General features: G+C 39.0%; 1 protein-coding gene and 1 long non-coding RNA gene across 2 annotated transcripts in view; one reads left to right on the top strand and one right to left on the bottom strand.

Moving 5' to 3' along the window:
• Positions 1-24,158, bottom strand: part of MYO3B (myosin IIIB) — a 575,113-nt gene that overhangs the window by 317,687 nt on the left and 233,268 nt on the right. Inside the window, 4 exon segments of the mRNA XM_049887401.1 lie at positions 18,329-18,443; positions 18,965-19,063; positions 22,483-22,685; positions 23,554-23,637. Coding sequence (XP_049743358.1) covers positions 18,329-18,443; positions 18,965-19,063; positions 22,483-22,685; positions 23,554-23,637 — 501 coding nt within the window.
• The window catches only part of LOC126077777 (uncharacterized), a 46,200-nt gene that overhangs the window by 12,799 nt on the left and 9,243 nt on the right, over positions 1-24,158 (top strand). The gene's annotated exons all lie outside the window — the stretch shown is intronic.

Genomic DNA, 24,158 nt, shown 5'->3' with positions numbered 1-24,158 from the left:
AATTAGTTGCTGTTGAGTCAACTCCAACTCATGGCAATCCCATGTGTGCCAGAGTAGAACTGTGGTCCATAAGGTACTCAATGGTTGATTTTTCAGAAGTAGATCATCAGGCCTTTCTTCTGAGGTGCCTCTGGGTAGACTCCAACCTCCAACCTTTTGATTAGTAGCCAAACGTGTTAACTCTTGGCACCACCCACAGACTCCTTTTGGGAAGTAGTTTTTTTTAATAATTTTTATTGAGCTTTAAGTGAAAGTTTACAAATCAAGTCCAGTCTGTCACATATAAGCTTAAAAAATATATATATATACCTTATTCCATACTCCCACTTACTCTCCCCCTAATGAGTCAGCCCGCTCCCTCCTTCCAGTCTCTCCTTTCGTGACAATTTTGCCAGTTTCTAACCCTCTCTACCCTCCTATCTCCCCTCCAGACGGGAGATGCCAACGCAGTCTCAAGTGTCTACCTGATACAAGTAGCTCACTCTTCGTCAGCATCTCTCTCCAACCCATTATTCAGTCCCTTCCATGTCTGATGAGTTGTCTTCGGAAATGGTTCCTGTCCTGGGCCAACAGAAGGTTTGGGGACCAAGACCGCCGGAATTCCTCTAGTCTCAGTCAGACCATTAAGTCTGGTCTTTTTAGGAGAATTTGGGATCTGCATCGCACTGATCTCCTGCTCCCTCAGGGGTTCTCTGTTGTGTTCCCTGTCAGGGCAGTCATCGGTTGTAGCCGGGCACCATCCAATTCTTCTGGTCTCAGGATGATGTAAGTCTCTGGTTCATGTGGCCCTTTCTGTCTCTTGGGCTCATAGTTGTCGTGTGACCTTGGTGTTCTTCATTCTCCTTTGATCCAGGTGGGTTGAGACCTGGGAAGTAGCTTTTATGAAACAGTTGAGAGGACATCCATTGATGACTCCACTGATGACCATTTTAAAGTTCAGTGATGGTGTACATGGTTATGAATGAGGTCAAGAAATACTTTGACTCACTGGAAATTATGTAAGTCCTATTTTTTTATATTGAAATTTGGATACAGAAGTAGCATTCTTGGTAGAAAAAATTAAGTACATCTATTTATATAAGCATTTGCATTTTCTGCAGTTAAGATAATAAAATACATAGCCAAGAAATTTCTGTATTTCATATTTATAGAGAGAGAAATATACTTCCATAAAAAATACTCAGGCAGGGAACTTGATTTAGTACTATGCATAGCAGCAAACTAGTAAGAACTGTCATTAACTAACTGATAAAGCCTTGCCCTCAAATTGAGCCTTCCTTAATGGGTTGTAAACATTACTCACACATACACACAAAAAAAACCCAAACCCAGTGCCATCGTGTCAATTCTGACTCAGCGACCCTATTGGACAGAATAGAACTGCCACATAGAGTTTCCAAGGAGCACCTGGCAGATTCAAACTGCTGACCCTTTGGTTAGCAGCCAAGGCACTTAACCACTACACCACCAGGGTTTCCAAACATTACTCAGTAAAGCCAAAAACATGGACTGTAACAGTGACACCTGCTGGATACCAACAATGCTACAAAGACAAATGAGCATTTCAAAACTGGCTTCTGCTGTGGATAAATATTGCTCTTCAAACTTCTAAATCAAAGACAAGATGTCATGTTTCTGGCTTTAAGAATTATTGTTTTAATCACACAACTTAAGAATGGCTAAGAAGACCTTCCAAATGGATTTTTGGGACTTGCCTGGATTTAACATGACAGCACCTCATTACCTTGATCAATATATACAGTATGAGACTGCTGAATGTACTGACTTCTCACCGAGGCAGATCCTAGAGGGTAAAACAGACTCTATAGCAGTGATTTCTTTATCTCATTTCTTTTTTTTTAATTCGGCAATTTTTTATTTAGAAAATTTTTAACTATATAGAAATATTAGAAAAACAATATAGTAAATCACCCACCATTATCACTCAGCCACATTTGCTCTCTCTCTCATACATAAACTTGTCTGTATACAGATATATGTATGTATATGTGTGTATATATCTATATCTACACGTATATATAAACACATGCTTTTTTCTGAACCATCTGAAAATAAGTTGAAGACATCATGATTCCTCATCCTTTAATACTTCAGCATACATCTAAGAATAAAGACATTCACCTATATAATCACACTATTACCACACCTAAGAAAATTAATAATTCTATATTTAATATACAGTCCATATTCACATTTCTACAACTAACCAAAAATGTCTTTTGTGGCTTTCATTTGCTGATACATAAGACAGAAAGATTTCCAACGGCTTTTTTTTTTTTTTTCTTGAGAGTAGAAATATCGGAGGAGTGAAGAGAAGTGCCTGAAGGGAATAATTAGGAATCTTTTTTTTTTTTTGGCTAGTCAATTCTGACTCATGGTGACCCCATGTGTGCCAGAGAACTGTGCTTCACAAGTTTTTGTTTTTTTTAGATAGTATTTTATTGTGTTTTAGGTGAAAGTTTACACAGCAAATTAGGTTCTCCTTTAACAATTTTTATACAATTGTTCTGTGCTATTGGTTACAATTTTTACAATATGTCAGCATTCTCATTATTTCTGTTCTGTTTGTTCTGTTCCATTGATCTAGCATCCCCTCCTCTCCTTGCCTTCTCATCTTTGCTTTTGGGTACTACTGACCATTTGGTCTCATATAGTTAATTGTTTAAGGGAGCATATTATTCATGGGTGATGTTGTTTATTTTATAAGCCAATTAGCTATTTGGCTAAAAGGTGACCTGCAGAAATAGCTTCAATTCCAAGTTCAAAGAATGTCTTAGGGCCATAATCTCAGAGGTTCCTCTAGTCTCTATCCATCCAGTAAGTCTGGTCTTTTTTAGGAATTTGAGTTTTGCTCTACATTTTTCTCCCATTCCATCTGGGATTTTCTATCGTATCCTTGATCAGAACTGTCAGTAGTGACAGCCAGGCATCATCTAGTTCTGCTCTCAGGTTAGAAGAGGCTATGATTCAAGTGAACTATTAGTTCTGTTGACTAATTTCTTCTTGAGCCTTTGACTTCCCCCATTTTCTTTTGCTCCTTACTAGTAGAGACCAATAGTTGTATCTTAGATGGCCACTCACAAGCTTTTAAGACACTACTCACCAAACTAGGATGCAGAACACTATCTTTGTGAACTATGTTATGCCACTTGACTAATTTGTCCCCTGAGACTATGGTCCCAAGCCTTTTAATCCAGTAAACCAATCCCATGAGTTGTTTGGATACGTCTTGGTAGCCTCTGTAACTGTGCCCCCTATGTGGTTTGTTATACAAGTGGATATATATGCAGTACCCATAAACATTTATATACATGTGCCTGCAGATACACCTATACATGCACACATATTTATTTGCATGTCTTTCTATACACATATATGCATCCATATCTACATACACAATCACACACATATTTTTTGGTTGTTTTTACTGTTGTTGTAAAATTGTATATGTTATAGCGTTTACCAAAATTGTCCCTTTTTCTCTCATACTTCTTAGTGTCTTTATTGACCTTGGTCAAGTTGTGCTGACTTCACCCACATTTGGGACTGCCTTTCCCATTACCAAAAGTAACAAGTGTCTACTATCTAGAAAGTAATTCCCCCTCTCTCTCCCTCCCATCCTTGGTAACCATCAAAGAACTCTGTTTTCTGTGTGTATACCTACTTCTTTTTATAACAGTGGGACCATACGATATTTGTCTTTTTGTGACTGACTTATCTCACTGAGCATAATGTCCTCCATATTTGTCCATGTTATAAGATGTTTTGCAGACTCCTCATTATTCTTTATTGTTGTGTAGTATTCCACTGTATGTTATGTACCACAATTTGTTTATCCATTCATCTGAGGATAGACACGTAGGTTGTTTCCATCTTTTTGCTATTGTGAATAATGCTGCAGTGAACATAGGTGTGCACGTCTATTCCCATCATTACTCATATCTCTAGGATATATACCTAGGAGTGGGATTGCTGGATCATAAGGTATTTCGATTTCCAGCTTTTTGAGGAAGCGCCATACTGTTTCCACAGTTGTTATACCATTTCACAATCCCACTAGCAATGTAGAAGAGTTCCAATCCCCCTACAACCTTGTCAGCATTTGTTTTCCTTTTTTTTCTTCTTCAGTCATTACCCAGTGGTGAGGTGGTATCTCGTTGTAGTTTTGATTTCCATCTCTCTAATGGGTAATGTGAGCCCTGTTGGAGTAGTGGTTAAGAGTTTGGCTCCTAACCAAAAGGTGGGCAGTTCAAATTCACCAGCTACTCCTTGGGAACCCTATGGGACAGTTCTATTCTGTCTTACAGGGTTGTTATGAGTCGGAAACAACTCAACGGTAATGGGTTTGGTGGTTTTTAATGGCTAATAGTCCTGAGGATATTTTCATGTATTTCTTGGTCTTATGAATATCCTCTTTGGTGAAGTGTCTGTTCACGTCTTTTGCCCATTTTTTGACTGGACTGTTTGTCTTTTTGTTGCTGAACTGTGGAAGTTTTCTATATATTTTAGAGATTAAACCCTTATCAGATGTTATTGCCAATAATTTTTTCCCAGTCTATAGGTTCTATTTTTACTCTCTTGGTAGTTTTTTGATGAGCATAAGTATTTAATTCTTAGGAGGTCCCAGTTGTCTTATTTATCTTCTGTAGTTCATACATTTTTAGTTTTATGATAAGCTATTTATTCCAAAAACTAGCTTCCCTAGTTTTGATACTATGTCATCTTCCAGGAGCTTTAAAATTTTAGCTGTAACATTTAGGTCTTTGAGCCATTTTGAGTTAGTTTTTATGTATGATGTGAGGTATGGATCCTGATTTGTTTTTCTGCATATGGATACTCAGTTTTGCTAGCACCATTTGTTAAAGAGACTGTTTCTTCCCCATTGAACGGACTTTGACCCTTTGTTGAAGATCAGATGCCCACAGATGGATAGATTTACTTCTGGGTTCTCAATCCTATTTCATAGGTCTATGTGTCTGTTATTGAACCAGTACCAGGCTGTTTTGATTACCATGGCTGTATAGTAAGTTTTGAGATCCGGAAGTGAGAAGACTCATACTTTGTTCTTCTTCTACAATATTGCCTTAGTTATTCAGGGCCTCCTTCCTTTCCACATAAAGTTGGAGATCAGTTTTTCCATTTCATTAAAGAATGTTGTTGGGATTTGGATCGGGATTGTATTATAACTATAGATTACTTTTGGTAGTATTAACATTTTCACAATACTAAGTCTTCCAATCCATGAGTAGGGAATGTTTTTCCATTTACATAGATTCTTTTAGTTTCTTACAGTGGTGTTCTATAGTTTTCCTTGAATGGTCTTTTATGTCCCTGGTTAGGTTTATTCTTAGGTATTTTATCCTTTTGGGGGCTATTGCAAATGGTATTGTTTTCTTGACTTCCTTTTCAGAGTCTCCCTTGTCACTGTAGAGGAACCCAATTGATTTTTTTTAAATTGTGCTTTAAGTGAAAGTTTACAAATCCAGGCAGTCTCTCATACAAAAATCTATACACACCTTGCTATGTACTCCTAGTTGCCCTCCCCCTAATGAGACAGCACACTCCTTCTCTCCACTCTGTATTCCCCGTGTGCATTCAGCCAGCTTACATCCCCTTCTGCCTTCTCATCTCCCCTCCAGACAGGAGCTGCCCACATAGTCTTATGTGTCTACTTGAACCGAGAAGCTCACTCCTCATCAGCATCAATCCCTGTCTGAAGACTTGGCTTTGGGAATGGTTCCAGTCTTGGGTTAACTGAAGGTCTGGGGACGATGACCTCCAGAGTCCTTCCAAGTCTCAGTCAGACCATTAAGTCTGGTCTTTTTAGGAGAATTTGAGGTCTGTATCCCACTGCTTTCCTGCTCCATCAGGGATTCTCTGTTGTGTTCCCTGTCAGGGCAGTCATCGGTTGTAGCCAGGCACCATCTAGTTCTTCTGATCTCAGGCTGATGTGGCCTCTGATTTATGTGGCCCTTTCTATCTCTTGGGCTCATAATTGCCTTGTGTCTTTGGTGTTCTTCATTCTTCTTGGTTCCAGGTGTGTTTAGACCAACTGATACATCTTACATAGCTGCTTGCTAGCATTTAAGACCCCAGAAGCCACTCTCCAAGGTGGGATGCAAAACGTTTTAATAGATTTTATTATGCCAATTGACCAAGATGTCCCCTGAAACCATGGTCCCCGGACCCACGCCCCTACTACGCTGGCCTTCGAAGCATTTGGTTCATTCAGGAAACTTCTTTGCTTTTGGTTTAGCCCAGTGGTGCTGACCTCTCCTGCATTGTGTATTGTCTTTCCCATTACCTAAAACAGTTCTTGTCTACTATCTAATTAGTGAATATCCCTCTCCCTCTGTCCCTCTCCACCCTTGTAACCATCAAAAAATATTTTCTTCTGTGTTTAAACTATTTCTTGAGTTCTTATAATAGTCGTCTTATACAATATTTGTCCTTTTGCAACTGACTAATTTCACTCAGCATAATGCCTTCCACATTCCTCCATGTTATGAAATGTTTCACAGATTCATCATTGTTCTTTATCGATGCATACAATTCCATTGCGTGAATATACCATAATTTATCTGTTCATCCATTGATGGGCACATTGGTTGCTTCCACCTTTGTGCTATTGTAAACAGTGCTGCAATGAACATGAGTGTGCATATATCTGTTCGTGTAAAGGCTCTTATTTCTCTAGGATATATTCCAAGGAGTGAGATTGCTGGATCATATGGTACTTCTATTTCTAGCTTTTTAAGAAAGTGCCAAATCGATTTCCAAAGTGGTTGTACCATTTTACATTCCCACCAGCAGTGTATAAGTGTTCCAGCCCCTCCACAACCTCTCCAACATTTATTATTTTGTATTTTTTGGATTAACATCTTGTTGGAATGAGATGGTATTTCACTGCAGTTTTCATTTGCATTTCTGTAACGGCTAATGATTGTGAGCATTTTATCATGTTATCTGCTAGCTGTCTGAATGTCTTTGGTGAAGTGCTTGTTCATATCCTTTGCCCATTTTTTAATTGGGTTATTTGTCTTTTTGTTGTTGAGTTTTTTCAGTATCATGTAGATTTTAGAGATCAGATGCTGATCAGAAATGTCATAGCTAAAAACTTTTTCCCAGTCTGTAGATAATCTTTTTACTCTTTTGGTGAAGTCTTTGGATGAGCATAGATGTTTGATTTTTAGGAGCTCCCAGTTATCTAGTTTCTCTTCTGCATTGTTACTAATGTTTTATATACTGTTTATGCCATGTATTAGGGCTCGTAGCATTGTCCCTATTTTTTTTTCCCATGATTTTTATCATTTTAGGCTTTATATTTAGGTCTTTGATCGATTTTGAGTTAGTTTTTGTGCATGGTGTGAGGTATGGGTCTTGTTTCATTTTTTTGCAGATGGATATCCTGTTATACCAACACCATTTGTTAACGAGGCTGTCTTTTCCCCCATTTAACAGACTTTGGGCCTTTGTCAAATATCAGCTGCTCATATGTGGATGCACTTATGTCTGGATTCTCAATTCTGTTCCACTGGTCTATGTATTCGTTGTTGTACCAGTACCAGGCTGTTTTGACTACACGGTGGTATAACAGTTTCTAAAATCAGGTAGTGTAAGGCCTCCCACTTTGTTCTTTTTCGGTAATGCTTTATCCAGGGCCTCTTTCCTTTCCACATGAAGTTGGTGATTTGTTTCTCCATCTCATTAAAAAAGGTCATTGGAATTTGGATTGGAATTGCATTGTATCAATAGATCGCTTTTGGGATAATAGACATTTTTACAATGCTGAGTCTTCCTACCCATGGGCAAGGTATGTTTTTCCACTTAGGTAGGTCTCTTTTGGTTTCCTGCAGTAGTGTCTTGTAGTTTTGTTTTTTTTTTGTATAGGTCTTTTACGTTTCTGGTTAGATTTATTCCTAAGTATTTTATCTTCTTGGGGGATACTGTAAATGATATTGATTTGATGATTTCCTCTTCAACATTCCCTTGTTGGTGTAGAGGAATCCAACTAATTTTTGTATGTTTATCTTGTATCTTGATACTCTGTTGAACTCTTCTATTAGTTTCAGTAGTTTTCTTGAGGATTCTTTAGGGTTTTCTGAGTATAAGATCATGTCATCTGCAAATAGAGATACTTTTACTTCTTCCTTGCCAATCTGGATGCACTTTATTTCTTTTTCTAGCCTAATTGTTCTGGCTAGGACCTCCAGCCCAATGTTGAATAAGAGTGGTGATACAGGCCATCCTTGTCTGGTTCCCATTCTCAAGGGGAATGCTTTCAGATTCTTTCCATTTAGGATGATGTTGGCTATTGGCTTTGTATAAATGCCCTTTATTATGTTGAGGAATTTTCCTCTATTCCTATTTTGCTGAGAGTTTTTATCACGAATGGGTGTTGGACTTCGTCAAATGCCTTTTCTGCATCAATTGGTAAGATCATGTGGTTCTTGTCTTTTGTTTTATTCATACGATGGATTACGTTGATTGTTTTTCTAATGTTGAACCATCCCTGCATACCTGGTATGAATCCCACTTGATCATGGTGAATTATTTTTTTGATATGTTGTTGAGTTCTATTGGCTAGAATTTTGTTGAGAATATTTACATCTAAGTTCATGAGGGATATAGGTCTGTAATTTTTTTTTTTTTTTGTGGTGCCTTTACCTCGTTTTGGTATCAGGGATATGCCAGATTCATAGAATGAGTTTGGGAGCATTCCATCCATTTCTATGCTTTGAAATACCTTTAGTAGTAGTGGTGTTAACTCTTCTTTGACTGTTTGGTAGTACTCTCCAGTGAAGCCGTCAGGGCCAGGACATTTTTTTGTTGGGAGTTTTTTAATTACCTTTTCAGTCTCTTCTTTTGTTATTGGTTTATTTAGTTGTTCTACCTCTGTTTGTGTTAGTTTAGGTAGGTAGTGTATTTCTAGAAATTTGTCCATTACTTCTAGGTTTCAAATTTGTTGGAGTACAGTTTTTCATAATATCCTGCTATGATCCTCTTTATCTCAGTTGATTCCGCTGTAATGTCGCTTATTTCATTTCTTATTTTGGCTATTTGCATCTTTTCATTTTTTTTCTTTGTCAATTTGGCCAGTGGTTTGTCAATTTCATTGATCCTCTCAAAGAACCAACTTCTAGTCTTATCGATTCTTTCTATTGTTTTTCTGTTTTCTATTTCATGAATTTCTTCTCTGGTCTTTATTATTTCCTTTTTTCTGGTGACTATTTTTTTTTTTTATAGACTCCTTTTGCTGCTCCATTTCTATTTGTTCATGTTGTAGGGTTAATTTATGGATTTTGGCCTTTTCTTTCTTTCTTTCTCTCTTTTTTTTTTTGATGTATTTATTGCTATAAATTCTCCTCTGAGCACTGCTCTTACTGTGTTCTAAAGGTTTTGGTATATTGTGTTTTCATTCTCCTTTGATTCTAAGAATTTTTTAATTCCAGTTTTGATTTTTTTCTATTACCCAATAGTTTTTAAAATAAGGTGTTACTCAGTTTCCATGTATTTAATTTTTTTCCTTGTTCTTTATGTTATGGATTTCTAGTTTTATAGTGTTATAATCAGAAAAGGTGCTTTGTATTATTTAGGTGTTTCTGATTTTATTGAGGCTTTGCTTTGTGACCTAAAATATGGTCTATTCTGGAGACCAATATATGTGTATTGGAGAAGAATGTGTGTTGCGCTGCTGTCGGATGGTGTGTTACCCTGTAATGTCTATGAGGTCAAGTTGGTTGATTGTGTTATTTAGATCTTCTGTATCTTTGTTGAGTCTCTTTCTAGTCGTTCTGTCCATCATCAAAAGTGCTGTGTGAAGGTCTCCTACTATTCTTGTGGAACTGTCAGTTTCTCTTTTCAATGCAGTTAGTTTTTTTCATGTACCTTGGAGCTCTGTCATTGGGTATGTAAATATTTATTATGGTGGGTGGTTGCGTTCTCTTGGTTCATTGACCTTTTAATTATTATATATGCCCTTGTTTATCTCTTAAAATGGATTTTGATGTAAAGGCTATTTTATCAGAGATTATTATTGCCATTCCTGCTCTTTTTTGGTTACTGTTTGCTTGATATTTTTTTTTAATTCTTTGGTTTTTTAACCTATTTATGTCTTTATGTCTAAGGTGTGTCTCTTGTAGGCAACAGATTAATGGGTTGTGGTTTTTTCATCCATTCTGCCACTCTCTGTCTCTTGACTGGTGCATTGAAGCCACTTACATTCAATGTGATTATCGACAGGTATGAATTTGCTGCCGCCATTTTGCTATGCTTTGTGTGTGTGTGGTGTTAATGTCTTCTTTGTTCTACTTAATTTTCTGTACTAAGTTCTTTTTATTTATGGATTTTCTTTTTGTATTCCTTGTTGCTGATTTTGTGTTTCCTGAGTCTTTTATTTTCTTCTTCTCTATTTTAGTGAGTAGACTTGTTTTCTTTTTGGTTACTCTGAAATTTACCTTTATCTTCCTAAGCTTAAACAGTCAGTTATATATCTTGATATCACCCTGACTTCCTCTCCATGCGAAAGTTCTAGCACTACACCATTTATTCCCCCTTTTTGTTTTTAAGTTTTAATCTTCAAAACTGTCATTTATAGATTGACATCTCTGGTTGCTTGTTTTCAGTTTTGCAGCTTTATTTTACTTTTGAGAATTCTTTATCTGGGATGGTAGCTGGGTAATGCTGTCGTGTGTTTTAATCTCATGTTGTCTGATGTCATTGGTTCTCTGTCTGAAGGACTCTCTTTAATATTTCTTGTAACGTTTTTACATATTCCCTTAATTTCTGTTTACCTGGGAATGTTCAATTTTGCCATCGTATTTGAAAGACAATTTTGCTGGATATATGATTCTTTTCTTTCAGGATTTTATATATGTCATCCCATTGCCTTCTGCCAAGAAATCAGCACTTGGTCTTATTGGTGCCCCTTTGTAAGTGATATTTCATTTTTCACAAGCTACTCTCAGAACCCTGTCTTTGGTTTTGGAAAGTTTGATTATGATGTATCTTGGTGACTTTCTTTTGGGGTCTATCCTGTATGGGGTTTGTTGAGCTTCTTGAATGGATACCTTCTCATCTTTCATGATATTAGGGAAGTTTCCCGCCTGTAAATCTTCAAAAATTCTCTTTGTGCTATTTTTTTTCTCCTCCTCTTCTGGAATTCCTATTACACGTAAATTATTTGTCCTGATAGTGTCCCATGTAATTCTTATGCATTCTTTTTTTCCAATTGTTCCTCAAACAAATCAGTAACAAGGAATGTGTCCTCTATTTTGCTGATTCTTTCTTCCATTGATTCAATTCTACTTCTGTGTTCTTCCATTGTGTTATATATTTCCGGTATTTTGTTGTTAATCTTCTGAATTTCTGTTGTTTTTATATGATTTCTAATTGTCTATTTGTCATTTTTTTCTTGTATTGTTTTCCTGAATTCTTCTAGGGTTTTGTCTGTGTTTTCCTTGATCTCTTTAAGGATCCTATATATAAGTCTTTTGAATTCCTTATCAGGTTGTTCTTTTACAATTTCTTCTTCCGGAAGGTTTTCTGTCCCTTTATTTCACTCACTTGCTTAAGGTATCTTATCCTGCCTCTTCATATGATTTGTTATTGTTTGCTGTCTCCAAGACATTAAAGTGTTAATTAATTTATTTATATATTTCTTAATTTATTGTATGTATGTTTTCCACTGACTTTTTGTTTTGTTTTGATGTACCCAGAGCTTTGTTTCTTCTTTCTCTTCAGAATGTCTTTCTTCCTTTGTATTATTTTAATTGTTGTTTTGTGGTTCTGGTCTATGTCTGACTTTGGTGGTGTCTGTTGGCTGGGTATGATTTCCTCTCAATAGTGGCTATGGTGAGTTACATCCATGTGTGACTCCTCTGTGGTTAGGCTTGTATGTCTTTTCTTACCGGATTGAGTGGAGGTGGGAGATCAAGTTCTTCCCCTGATATTAGGTGACCAGTGTTGGATGATCATGGTCTCTCCACAGCCCTTGTGGGGCTGGGGGTCCTTCAGGGTTGGTGCTAGCAGTTAGCACATTCTCTGGAGGTCAGGGCAGGCTGTCTCTGAATCCACTGTGAGGGAATGTTACCCAAATGGATGTAGTAGGCCTGCTGTGCATGCACAAATTGGCGTCTCAGTAGGTGGTAGGCTATCAAGGGGTTTCAAGTGTCCATGGGAACTGATTGAGTGTGAGTGTGGGTGAGATGTTGGATGAGGGCACTAGGATCTCCTGCTCGTTGTTTGGCAGAGGTGTACATGGCACCTGTCAGGATGGGACTAGTGTTGCTGATGGAATGATACGTCCATCCAGCTCATCACTGGGGATCGGTACAGGGAGTGTTCTCACCCATCGCTGTGTTGAGCACTGTGCGTGCATACTGCTGGTTGCCGGGTAGTTGGGGTGAGGGTGCATGGGTAACTGGGCACTGGGTGGGTGGCACAGGAACTTGCACCATCAGTTGCTGGGTGGGCAGGATGGCAGCGACAGGGGAGTCTGGTGCCTCTGGTCGCTGGTCTGGTGGGGGGTATGCATGCCGCCTATTACCAGGTACATAGGGCAATGTGGGGTAGGCAGACTTGGCACGAGCCTCTAGTTGCAGGTCCCACAGTGCAAGAGGTATCCTGTAGATCACTGGGTGGGTGGAGCAATGAGGGGATGGATGGGATGGGCATGAGCCTCCAGTTTCAGGTCCAATGGTATGGGAGAGCACCACGGATCACCAAGGGGGGGTCGGACAGGGGCTCACCGCTGGTCACCAGAAGGATGGGGGGGGGACTGTGTTCTCAGTCTCTGGTGTCAGCACTGGGGCATTCCCTGCAGAGTGCAGCTGGTGATCAGGACCCAGCCCAATCACACATGAGGAGGAGGGGCTGTCCAGAGTCTGGTCGGGTGGGGGACCTCTAGCCACCACTCCAAGAATCCTCCACTCTGCCAGTGCCACCTCGCCAAATATCAGGGACCATTGCTGGTGAGTAGTTCTATCCCTATTTCCTGGCTCCTTTCCTGCTCTATGGTCACCTGGATCCCTAGGGCTTTCACCTGTCTTCCTGTACTTTCCCTTCTTAGATCCAGTTCATGTTCTGCCCACCTTGCTTTGCTCCAGGTTTGTCTACACATTATCTCTGTCTCCTATTGGGGATTCCGTGACATTGTCTTCCTGTGCTCCTCTCCTGGGAATGCTGCTTGCTTTGTCTCAAGATAGCCATGCTGTGCTGGGCCAGCTGGCAGGGTGTCTACAGTCTATAAGTCTCCTCATTGACTGTTTCCATTCAGTTTCTCCTTCCCTTCAGTGTGCAATCTAATTCTTCATCCTCCCATTTGCTGTTTTGTGTTTCCAGATTTCCATCTGTATCTGTTTCACTTGGTTTCTCAGTTCTCTACTGCAGGAGGATGGCATGATGTATGTGACAAAGCCACCATCTTGGGCCATCTCCTCTACATTTCTATATCCAGTGATCTCAAGAGGTTATCCAAAACTCTCAGGAAAAAAAAATTCCTCTAAAACACACACACACACACTTCATGTATGACAGTACAAGCCATGCAACCTCCCAAAACAAAGTTTCTAGGCACTTTACCACCAGAACCCTTATCTCCAAAGGAAATGGTGGGTCAAATACCACACTCTTGAGACCAGCATCTGGTTCTACAGCTTCTCTGGCATTATTCCCATCACTACTATGCTCAGACAGCCATTTAAAGTAGAAAACTATCATGACTTTGAGTGAAAACGTTGAGGTTCAAACTCAGCATGAATCACTGAAATGAATGACAGTTTGGTCCTCTTTCTTTGAAAATCCTCATTAATTTTGCTGTAAGGTTTGGGTGAAACTGAAGGGATCCCTGCAGGGAACTAGTGACATTATAATAAAGGACAGGAACCATAATTTTGATTGAATTGACCAGTTCATTTAAGCTCTGTCTAGGAATGTCTGCCAGAGAAACTGAAGAAAAACTTATGTCAAATCAACCATTTGGCATTTGCTTTCTGACCCCAATTAATGGAACCTTTCTGAATTTAGGCAAAGTACTTTCAGTTTATAAACACAAAGTGAACTGCTGTGTTAATTCAGTAAAACAAGGTGAGCCCTGTTAATGCAGTAGTTAAGTGTTTGGCTGTTTACCAAAGGTCAGCAGTTCAAATCCACCAGCCGCTCCTTGGAAACCCTATGGGGCAGTTCTACTCAGAATCGACTCAATGGCAACTGGGTTATAGAGACATAGCCTCAGAATTTAGGGTCAGGGAGTTAAGATCCAGTGTCTTCTTTCCATTTCCAAGGTTGCTAACTGACATAAATTGGTTTATTTGCAGTATGAATTAATATGGGACATGGTGAAGCTATGTAGACATCTGTACAATTGTTGTTATTGTTGTTGTTAGGTGCCGTCGAGTTGGTTCCAACTCATAGCAACCCTACGCACAACAGAAGGTAACACTGCCTGGTCCTGCGCCATCCTTACAATCGTTGTTATGCTTGAGCCCATTGTTGCAGCCACTGTGTCAATCCACCTCATTGAGAGTCTTCCTCTTTTCTGCTGACCCTGTACTTTGCCAAGCATGATGTCCTTCTCCAGAAACTGATCCCTCCTGACAACATGTCCAAAGTATGTAAGACACAGTCTCGCCATCCTTGCTTCTAAGGAGCATTCTGGTTGTACTTCTTCCAAGACAGATTTGATCACTCCTCTGGCAGTCCATGGTATATTCAATATTCCTCGCCAACACCACAGTTCAAAGGCATCATTTCTTCTTTGGTCTTCCTTATTCATTGCCCAGCTTTCACATGCATATGATGCGATTGGAAATACCATGGCTTGGGTCAGGCATACCTTAGTCTTCAAGGTGACATCTTTGCTCTTCAACACTTTAAAGAGGTTCTTTGCAGCAGATTTACCCAATGCAATGTGTCTTTTGATTTCTTGACTGCTGCTTCAGTGGCTGTTGATTGTGGATCCAAGTAAAATGAAATCCTTGACAACTTCAATCTTTTCTCCGTTTATCATGATGTTGCTCATTGATCCAGTTGTGAGGATTTTTGTTTTATGTTGAGGTGCAATCCATACTGAAGGCTGTCTTTGATCTTCATTAGTAAGTGGTTCAAGTCCTCTTCACTTTCAGCAAGCAAGGTTGTGTCATCTCCGTAACACAGGTTATAAATGAGTCTTCCTCCAATCCCGATGCCCCGTTCTTCTTCATATAGTCCAGCTTCTAGGATTATGTGCTCAGCATACAGATTGAATAGGTATGGTCAAAGAATACAAACCAAAATTCTATCATTCGATCTCCAGCATTGTTTCTATCACCAAGGCCATATTTTCCAACTACTGATCATTCTTCTTTGTTTCCAACTTTCCCATTAAAATCACCAGTAATTATCAATGCATCTTGATTGCAGGTTTGATCAATTTCAGACTGCAGCAGCTGATAAAAATCTTCTATTTCTTCATCTTTGGCTCTAACGGTTGGTGCGTATATTTGAATAATAGTCGTATTAACTGGTCTTCCTTGTAGGCATATGGATATTATCCTGTCACTGACAGCATTGTACTTCAGGATAGATCTTGAAATGTTCTTTTTGATGATGAATGCAAAACCATTCCTCTTCAAGTTGTTATTCCCAGCATAATAGACTATATGATTGTCTGATTCAAAATGGCCAATACCGGTCCATTTCAGTTCACTAATGCCTAGGATATCAATGTTTATGTGTTCCATTTCATTTTTGACAATTTCTAATTTTCCTAGATTCATACTTCATACATCCCAGGCTCTTATTATTAATGGATGTTTGCAGCTGTTTCTTCTCATTTTGAGTCGTGCCACATCAGCAAATGAAGGTCCCAAAAGCTTTACTCCATCCACGTCATTAAAGTCGGCTCTACTTTTTTTTTCCTACTTTTAGGAGGCAGCTCTTCTCCAGTCATCTTTTGAGTGCCTTCCAACCTGGTAGGCTCATCTTCCAGCACTATATCAGACAATGTTCCGCTGCTATTCATAAGGTTTTCACCGGCTAATGCTTTTCAGAAGTAGACTGCCAGGTCCTTCTTCCTAGTCTGTCTTAGTCTGGAAGCTCAGCTGAAACCTGTCCTCCAAGGGTGACCCTGCTGGTATCTGAATACCAGTGGCATAGTTTCAGCATCACAGCAACACGCAAGCTCCCACAGTACGACAAACTAACAGACACATTCTGGTTATTCATGTAACAGTCCACACCAGGCACAAATCAAGAATGTTTGCCATCTTTTACATTTCTTTCTTTGCATATTCATCCATGCATTAATTCATTCATTTCTACTGTAAGTTTTCCCACAGAGGTTAGGGATGGTTTACTTCAAGGATATATACTTAATTTCTTCTGTTTAATATATTGTTATCTTAAAACAGATAGCACCTCTTCATTATGTGCAGTGCATCTCTCTTATTAGAACAGAGCCATTATATATATATCTTTTTTAGAGCTAGGACCTATCTCTTCTTAGTATTCTATAGCATGTCTTTGTTCCCATTGAAAGTAAAATATTGTTAACTCTATGGACTGACTTCTCTACTGTTTCTGTACCCTTTTAAGTAAATATGCTCCCAAATGTTTTGGCATGATTCAGGTGACTTAAAATGCTCTACTGTCATCTCCATCATACTTGGACTCTTCTGGTGATGTGTCTTTGATAAAAACCAGCTCTACAAATTAATAACTATACAGGTCCTTTAACAATGCTGAAGCCTGTTTAATTGCTCTCCTGTAAGAGGCAAAGAAAATACAATTCTATTTTTATCTGACCTTCGGGATTTTCCACTGGCTGTCAGTTTAAAGTCTGTGGAGAGCTGACAGAAAATTAACAGCTGGCTAGAAAAAAAGAAAGGTATTATTATGACTAAAATCAACCATGCTGGAGAGGTAAGGGCTAGTCAAACTCATTGGATTACAGAAGCAATACTTTATTCAGAATGGCTGTCCCAGGGTAACTGGAGTGTCTTGTAATCTAATCCCTTAAGATTTAACACTCTCACCTACCTCCTAATCATTTACCTCCTTTGTTGAAAAAGCTAAGAATCCATATATTTTGTGAAATTGATGGCATGAAGCCCGGAAACTATGACATAAATGTATCACACAACTGTATTTGAGCCTAGAGTTATATCTTCTGTCACCCCAGCATATATTTAATAGAGACAGCCTGTATCTAGTATGATAAAAGTAGTACAGTACTTAGAGCTACAGTTAAAAATGTGTAACTGTATACCCACAGAGAAGGAAGTGACTGCAAGAAAGTTGGAAGGGTTTAAATTAATTTGTCTTGGTGCACAATGAACTACCTGCATAAATGTTTCTATGGCTTGGGTCTAACCTACATGTCCCTGTACTCCTATTACTCATTTCACTTTAATGGCTGGAACGACCCCAACTCAGAAAAGGGCAGTATTGTTTCAGTGTTTGTTATTACCACAGTAGGGAATTGGTGATGTCATGGATTGAACTGTGTCCCTCAAAAATACGTCTATTAATTTGGCTAGGTCATGATTCTCAGTATTGTGTGACTGTCCACCATTTTGTCATCTGATGTGATTTTTCTATGTGTTCTAAATCACCATCACTATGATTTTAATGAGGTGGATTAGCGGCAGTTATGTTGATGAGATCTACAAGATTAGACTGTGTCTTAAGCCAATCTCTTTTGAGATATAAATGAGAGAATCAAGCAGAGAGACACTGGGACCTCATACCACCAAGAAAGCAGTGTCTGGAGCAGAGCACATCCTTTAGCCCCAGGGTTCCTGCGAGGAGAGGCTCCTAGTCCAGGGGAAGATTGACGATTGACGAGAAGGGCCTTCCTCCAGAGTCAACAGAGAGAGAAAGCCTTCCGCTGGAGATGATGCCCTGAATTTGGACTTCTAGCCTATTAGACTGTGAGAAAATAAATTTCTCTTTGCTAAAGCTATCCACTTGTGGTACTTCTATTATAGCAGCACAAAATGACTAAGATAGGTGACAATGATAACAATTCACAGGGACATGGTCCTTACAACAGTGCTTCTCCTGTTCAATGTCTATTGGGCATCTGGTTAAAATGCAGATTCTGATTCAATCATTCTTGGATATGCCTGAGAGTCTGCATTCCTAATGAGTTCTCAGGAATGGAAATGTTTATGGTCCTTGGACCACACTATGGGTAGCAAGGCCTTATAACATAACCAGAATGGCATTTGAGAAGCAAGTGTCCTGCCCCAAATTAGACCATCCATGTCTTCATTCACATTCATTTAAAAAATTTAACACTTAAGTTTCTCTCTCACCAATCACTTACCTTGTCAGTGAAACCTATAATCCTGAAGCAATGCTGAATTGCTTCAAACTGTCTTTGGTAAGACTCCTTAGAAGTTATGTCATGTATCAGTCTTCCTGTTTCGTCAGCTATATACCTAAATGAAGTGGAAAAGGACCAAACAATAAACACTGACTACGAAAATGGCACCTCAAATGCCAGAGCAGGAGCAGCTTGGGCTACTTTTTACAAGGGCAACTTCCCTTATAGTCTAATAAACCAAAAAACCAAGTTGCAGTCAAGTCAATTCCAACTCAGGGTGAACCCATGTGTGTCAGAGCAAAACTATGCTCCACAGGGTTTTTAATGGCTGATCTTTTGAAGTAGATCACCATGCCTTTCTTCCAAGGCACCTTTTGGTGGACTCAAACCACCAACCTTTTGGTTAGCAGTCAAGAGTGTAACCATTTCCATGTAGTTTAGTAAAATGGCTGCAGCTAGGTTTTTAAACTTCCCACAGAAAATGCAAATGGTGACATGCAGTGCCTGCCGCCTCTTTCTGGGTGTTTCGGTTGGACTGTGGGCTTCCAGGTAGGAAAGCAGTTCCATTTATTTCTGATTTGTCAACTACTGATAGTACATTCATTAAAAATTACAACAAAAAACTCTGACACTTACCTAGGAGGCTTTTCCTCAGGAAGTCTGAAATCAGAAAGTTTCTTTTGGTGATAAAGACCAGCATAAATGTAATAAAATATGTGAAAATTTTTCTCTCCCCTGGAAAAAAACGTGAGGGAAGGACATTATTAATAACAGATTCTGGGCTTCTCTGTCTCAAATAATTTACACCATTTCCTTACTGTGTGAAATATTATTCTGTAGCAAATTTGTATTTTCAGACAATTAAATGTGCTATACCCCAATTATGGAAGCTCTGGTAGCACAGTGGTTAAGTGCTACGGCTGTTAACCAAAGGGTTGGCAGTTCGAATCTGCCAGGTGCTCCTTGGAAACTCTATGGGGCAGTTCTACTCTGTCCTATAGGGTCGCTATAGGGTCTCTATGAGTCAGAATCAACTTGATGTCTTCAGTCTATTTCACCCCATCAGTGCTATCGTATTGAATGCATTCATTATTAATAAGAGTTATGATTTACTAGATATGTACCATGTTCCAGAACCCATACAAATCACATTTCATTTAATTCTCATAACAACTCTATGTGGTTGGCATTATTATTCCTATTTTGCTTATGAGGAAACTAAGGTACAAAGATGTACTAATAAGTGACATAGCTGTGAGTGGAACTTTCTTCATATTTTCTTTTAAAAGACCACTTTACATTTAAACACAGAAAACTAGTTTCCATTCTGTCAGAGGTAGCTCTCTAAACTTTAAAACCATCCCAATCTGGGGACAAAAAAGCAGGAAACTTCATAAAAACTAATCAAGAAGCCACAGGGAACCTTCAATGACTCTCGCTCTTTTTTTTTTTTTTTTGCTGTTGTTGTTTTTGTTCATTTGTTTAATTTTCACACCACTCTATTTTGTAAGGAAACAGCAAATGCATGTCAAAAGAAGATGCTTGGGTTCTCTGAACGTAAAACAAGTCCTATTAATTCTACTTGCACATTATCTCTCAGATACCTCAACTTCTCTCCACCACTACTGCCTTAAACCAAAAAAAAAAACCAAACCCAGTGCCACTGAGTTGATTCCAACTTCTAGTGACCCTATAGGACAGAGTAGAACTGTCCCATAGAGTTTCCAAGGAGCACCTGGCGGATTCAAACGGCCAACCCTTTGGTTAGCAGCCATAGCACTTAGCCACTACGCCACCAGGGTTTCCACTACTGCCTTAGTCCCAGCCAATATCCTCCTCACATAAATTTGGAAACAATCTTCTAATGGTCTCAACACAATGCCTCTTACATCTCCTCCAACCCATTCTCCCCGCTGAAGTTAGAGTAATCATTTCAAAAAGCAAGTTGGAATTTGTGACTCCTCCTTTTTTTTTCTGCTTGAACAGGAGCCCTGGGGTGCAGTAGTTAAGTGTTCGGCTGCTAACTAAAAGGTCAGCAGTTTGAATCCACTAGTCACTCCTTGGAAACCCTACGAGACAGTTTTACTCCGCGCACACGTTAAATAGTTTCCTACTGCCCCTAGGACAAGGTTCAAAATCCTTAGCCTGGCTCCAAGGCCCTGCATGATCTGGTCTCAGCCTCCTCTACCTTGTTCCGAACTCGTCAGCTAACTCCTAGCCATCTTTGGGTCTCAGATTAAAAGTCTGTGCACAGGGAGCCCCTCTTTCTTCCTGGAATAGGCTATGTGCCCTTCCCTTCTCCTGTTTCACCTTCATAGCACCTTATACTGCTTCCTAGTACTTATAACAGTTGTTTTGCATTGAAGTACGTGTTTAATAATCTGAAAAATTGGCCTATATGAAGAAGAATACAGCATCAGGACTAGAGGAAAACTCATTAACAAGCTGCAATATGCAGATGACCTAACCTTGCTTGCTGAAAGTGAAGAGGACTTGAAGCACTAATTGATGAAGATCAAGGACTACAGCCTTCAGTATGGATTACACCTCAACATAAAGAGAGGAAAAAGTTTTCACAACTGGACCAATAAGCAACATTATGATAAACGGAGAAAATACTGAAGTTGTCAAGGATTTCATTTTACTTGGATCCACATTCGACACCCATGGAAGCAGCAGTCAAGAAATCAAATGACATATTGCGTTGGGCAAATTTATTGCAAAAGATCTCTTTAAAGTGTTAAAAAGCAAAGATGCCACCTTCAGGACTAAGATGCCCCTGATTCAAGCCATGGTATTTTCAATCATCTCATATGCATGTGAAAGCTGGACAATGAATAAGAAGACCGAAGAAGAATTGATGCCTTTGAATTATGGTGTTGACAAAGAATATTGAATATACCATAGACTGCCAGAAGAATGAACAAGTCTGTCTTGTAAAAAGTATAGCCAGAATGCTCCTTAAAAGCAAAGATAGCCAGACTTCATCTCATACACTTTGGACACATTATCAGGAGGGACCAGTCCCTGGAGAAAGACATCATTCTTGGTAAAGTAGAGGGTCAGTGAAAAAAGAGAAAGACCCTTCACAGTGAACTGACACAGTGGCTACAACAATGGGCTCAAACAGAGCAATGACTGTAAGGATGGTGCAGGACCTGGCAGTGTTTCATACAGTTGTATACAGGTTGCTATGAGTCATAACCGACTCATCGATACCTAACAACAATAACTCTTGTTTAATGCCTGTGACCCATCTCCTCCCCTCCTCCACCCACCACACATTCTAAGTTCCATAAATAGATGGACCTTGTCGATATTGTTTGTATCATCCTGACAACTGTAGCAGACAGCACAGCACTTGCCATATAGTAACCATTCGATAGGTAACTAACTGGATATAGCATGAATGGAGTTATGCTTCTAAACTCTGGTGTTTTGTAATAATAATGACAATAAGGAAGGGGAGAACAAGGAGGAGGAAAAGGAAAAGTGGCTAACACTTGGATTGCATGTACCATACCAGGCATTCTTTTAAATAATTTTATATTGTTGAACTCAATATTCTTCACCATAAGCCCATGAGGTAGACACTATTAGCATCTCCATTTTACAAATGAGAAAGCTGAGGCACAGAGAGGTTAAGTGACATGCCCAAGGTCACACAGTAAGTGTGGGAGCTAGCATTTGAACCTAGAGCAAAGTCTATGCTTTTAATCACTATTGCTATATAGTTCTTAAAAGAGAATAATTGGGATATTTCCCCCTCTCTCAATCTAGGAAAAAAAAATTAACATATAAAATATTTTCTGTTCTTTTATAGACAAAGTCAATTTTAAGGGACTTAATGGTATTTAATGGTATTTTAAAGTATTTGCAATGTTGTTTAATTCTACTTGATTTAACCAACTCAGGAGAAATAAGCATACCTATCCCAAAGCACTCCTATCCCTGCCCTTTATATTCAGCCCTTAAACATCTTTTAGGTCAGAAGCTACTGTTGATCTTTTGCCCAAATAATTCCTTGCTCTTGGGAAGGCTGGTGGTGTGGAAGGGGCTGTTGAGATTAAGGGTGAAAATGGAGCCATTAAAATTCCCAGAGACTCCCAGTCTATACTGCAGAAAAAAACAGAGTGACAAACTAGTGTACTTACACGGCCTGTTTTATAACTCTGGACTTCTCAAGGAGATATTCAGAAATCCGCGCCCCCATCACAGCTCCCGTTGGTGTAAACATCATTTCCAGGTATTTTCCAAAACGGCTTGAGTTGTCATTGATGGCAGTGCATGCGTTTCCAAAGGCTTCCACTAGGGAGTTCACCTGCAGAATTTTCTCTCTCAAGGTTTGATTATTAGCCTGTGCCAAACACAGAACAGTCAAAAGGATCCTCCAGAAATATCACTCCAGCAAAGTTGCCAGGCACCACTCCTTCCCACCCAAATTATCTTTTTGGGAAGACCTCCATTTGGGGAAATTAGCATCAGCCATCAGCATCATTTTCTCATTTGAGCAATTCCCAAGGTTCATATTAATCAGATCAGTCTAGGTTAGGTCATCTGCCCAGGTATCAGGTTTTAAATCCAGTCATACTTCACTTAAAATCCTTGACAGAGAAAAGGCCTAAAGAGTTTAGAAAGAATATTAAATAAAAACCCAAAACAAAACAAAACTTGTTGCCATCCAGTCGATTCTGACTCATAGTGACCCTACAGAAGGATCCTTTAACTTTTTTCAGTCATCCATTATGTTCTCACCTATAACAAAATCCCTGAAATTCTTTCTTAGCTAGTCACATAATATACTAATTCTGAATACATATATAAAATAGGAGCTACTAGACCGTATTTCAAGTCATTCCTCCAGTGTCTATTTCACCAAGTTGAAAATTTTCCCTCACCTTTTATTCAAAGATTTCTACTTTTCAACCTTTCAGTCACCTTAGTGCCTCTCCCTGATCCTGTTCCTAGCATTTAACCACTTTCAGTATTTAACGATCAATTAGTAATTGCTGATCAACTAGTAAAATCATGCTGGCATTATTTTCCTCACTATATGAAGGAAGGATGGCATGCTGACATGTTAAGAGGCACAGCTATCAAGAGGGAACATAACAAAGATGGAATGTTATTATGTAACCCATAATAAAAACACTCTGTGTCATTTATGAAATACTGTTATTCTGCAATAACTTCTAGGCACAGTATAAAAAGTAGGTAGTCATTACCTTTCCCAAAAAAGTCAAATGCTGAACAATCAGGTGGGCACTTTCTGTCTTCCCAGAACCGCTTTCGCCACTGATGACAACGCACTGACAGAAAACAGAACGTCAAGTGAAGGATTAATAGCACAATAAACAACTTGTATGTTCAACTATGGTTTCATATAATATCTACCACCGTAAACTTTAACTTTTCATTAAGCAGTATAACTTAGGAATCCTTCCATTTCAGCACATGGAGAGTTTCCTCAATCTTTTAAACAGCTGCGTATTTTTTCAACCTTCAATCTTTTGTACAGCTGTATACATGTACCATAATCTATTGAAACTGTCCCATATTGATTGATGCTTGGATGTTTTCTTTTGCTATTATAAGCAATTCTGAAATGAATAACCCCATATGCAGGTTATTATATTTATATGCAGGTTCACCTGTAGAATAAATTCCTAGAAGTGGGGTTGTTGGAGCAAAGGGTAAATATATTTGTAAATTTGATAGACACTGCCAGACTGCTTTCCTAGGGGCTATATGAATATATGGAAGCACCTGCTCTCCCAAAGCCACACCAACAGGGTATGTTGGATTTTTGCTAAAAAAAAAGTGGTATTTA

This window comes from Elephas maximus, chromosome 6 (genome assembly GCF_024166365.1).
Source record: "Elephas maximus indicus isolate mEleMax1 chromosome 6, mEleMax1 primary haplotype, whole genome shotgun sequence".
Classification (NCBI taxonomy): domain Eukaryota; kingdom Metazoa; phylum Chordata; class Mammalia; order Proboscidea; family Elephantidae; genus Elephas; species Elephas maximus.
The sequence above is the reverse complement of the archived record's forward strand: the minus strand, read 5'-3'. Positions and strand labels throughout refer to the sequence as shown.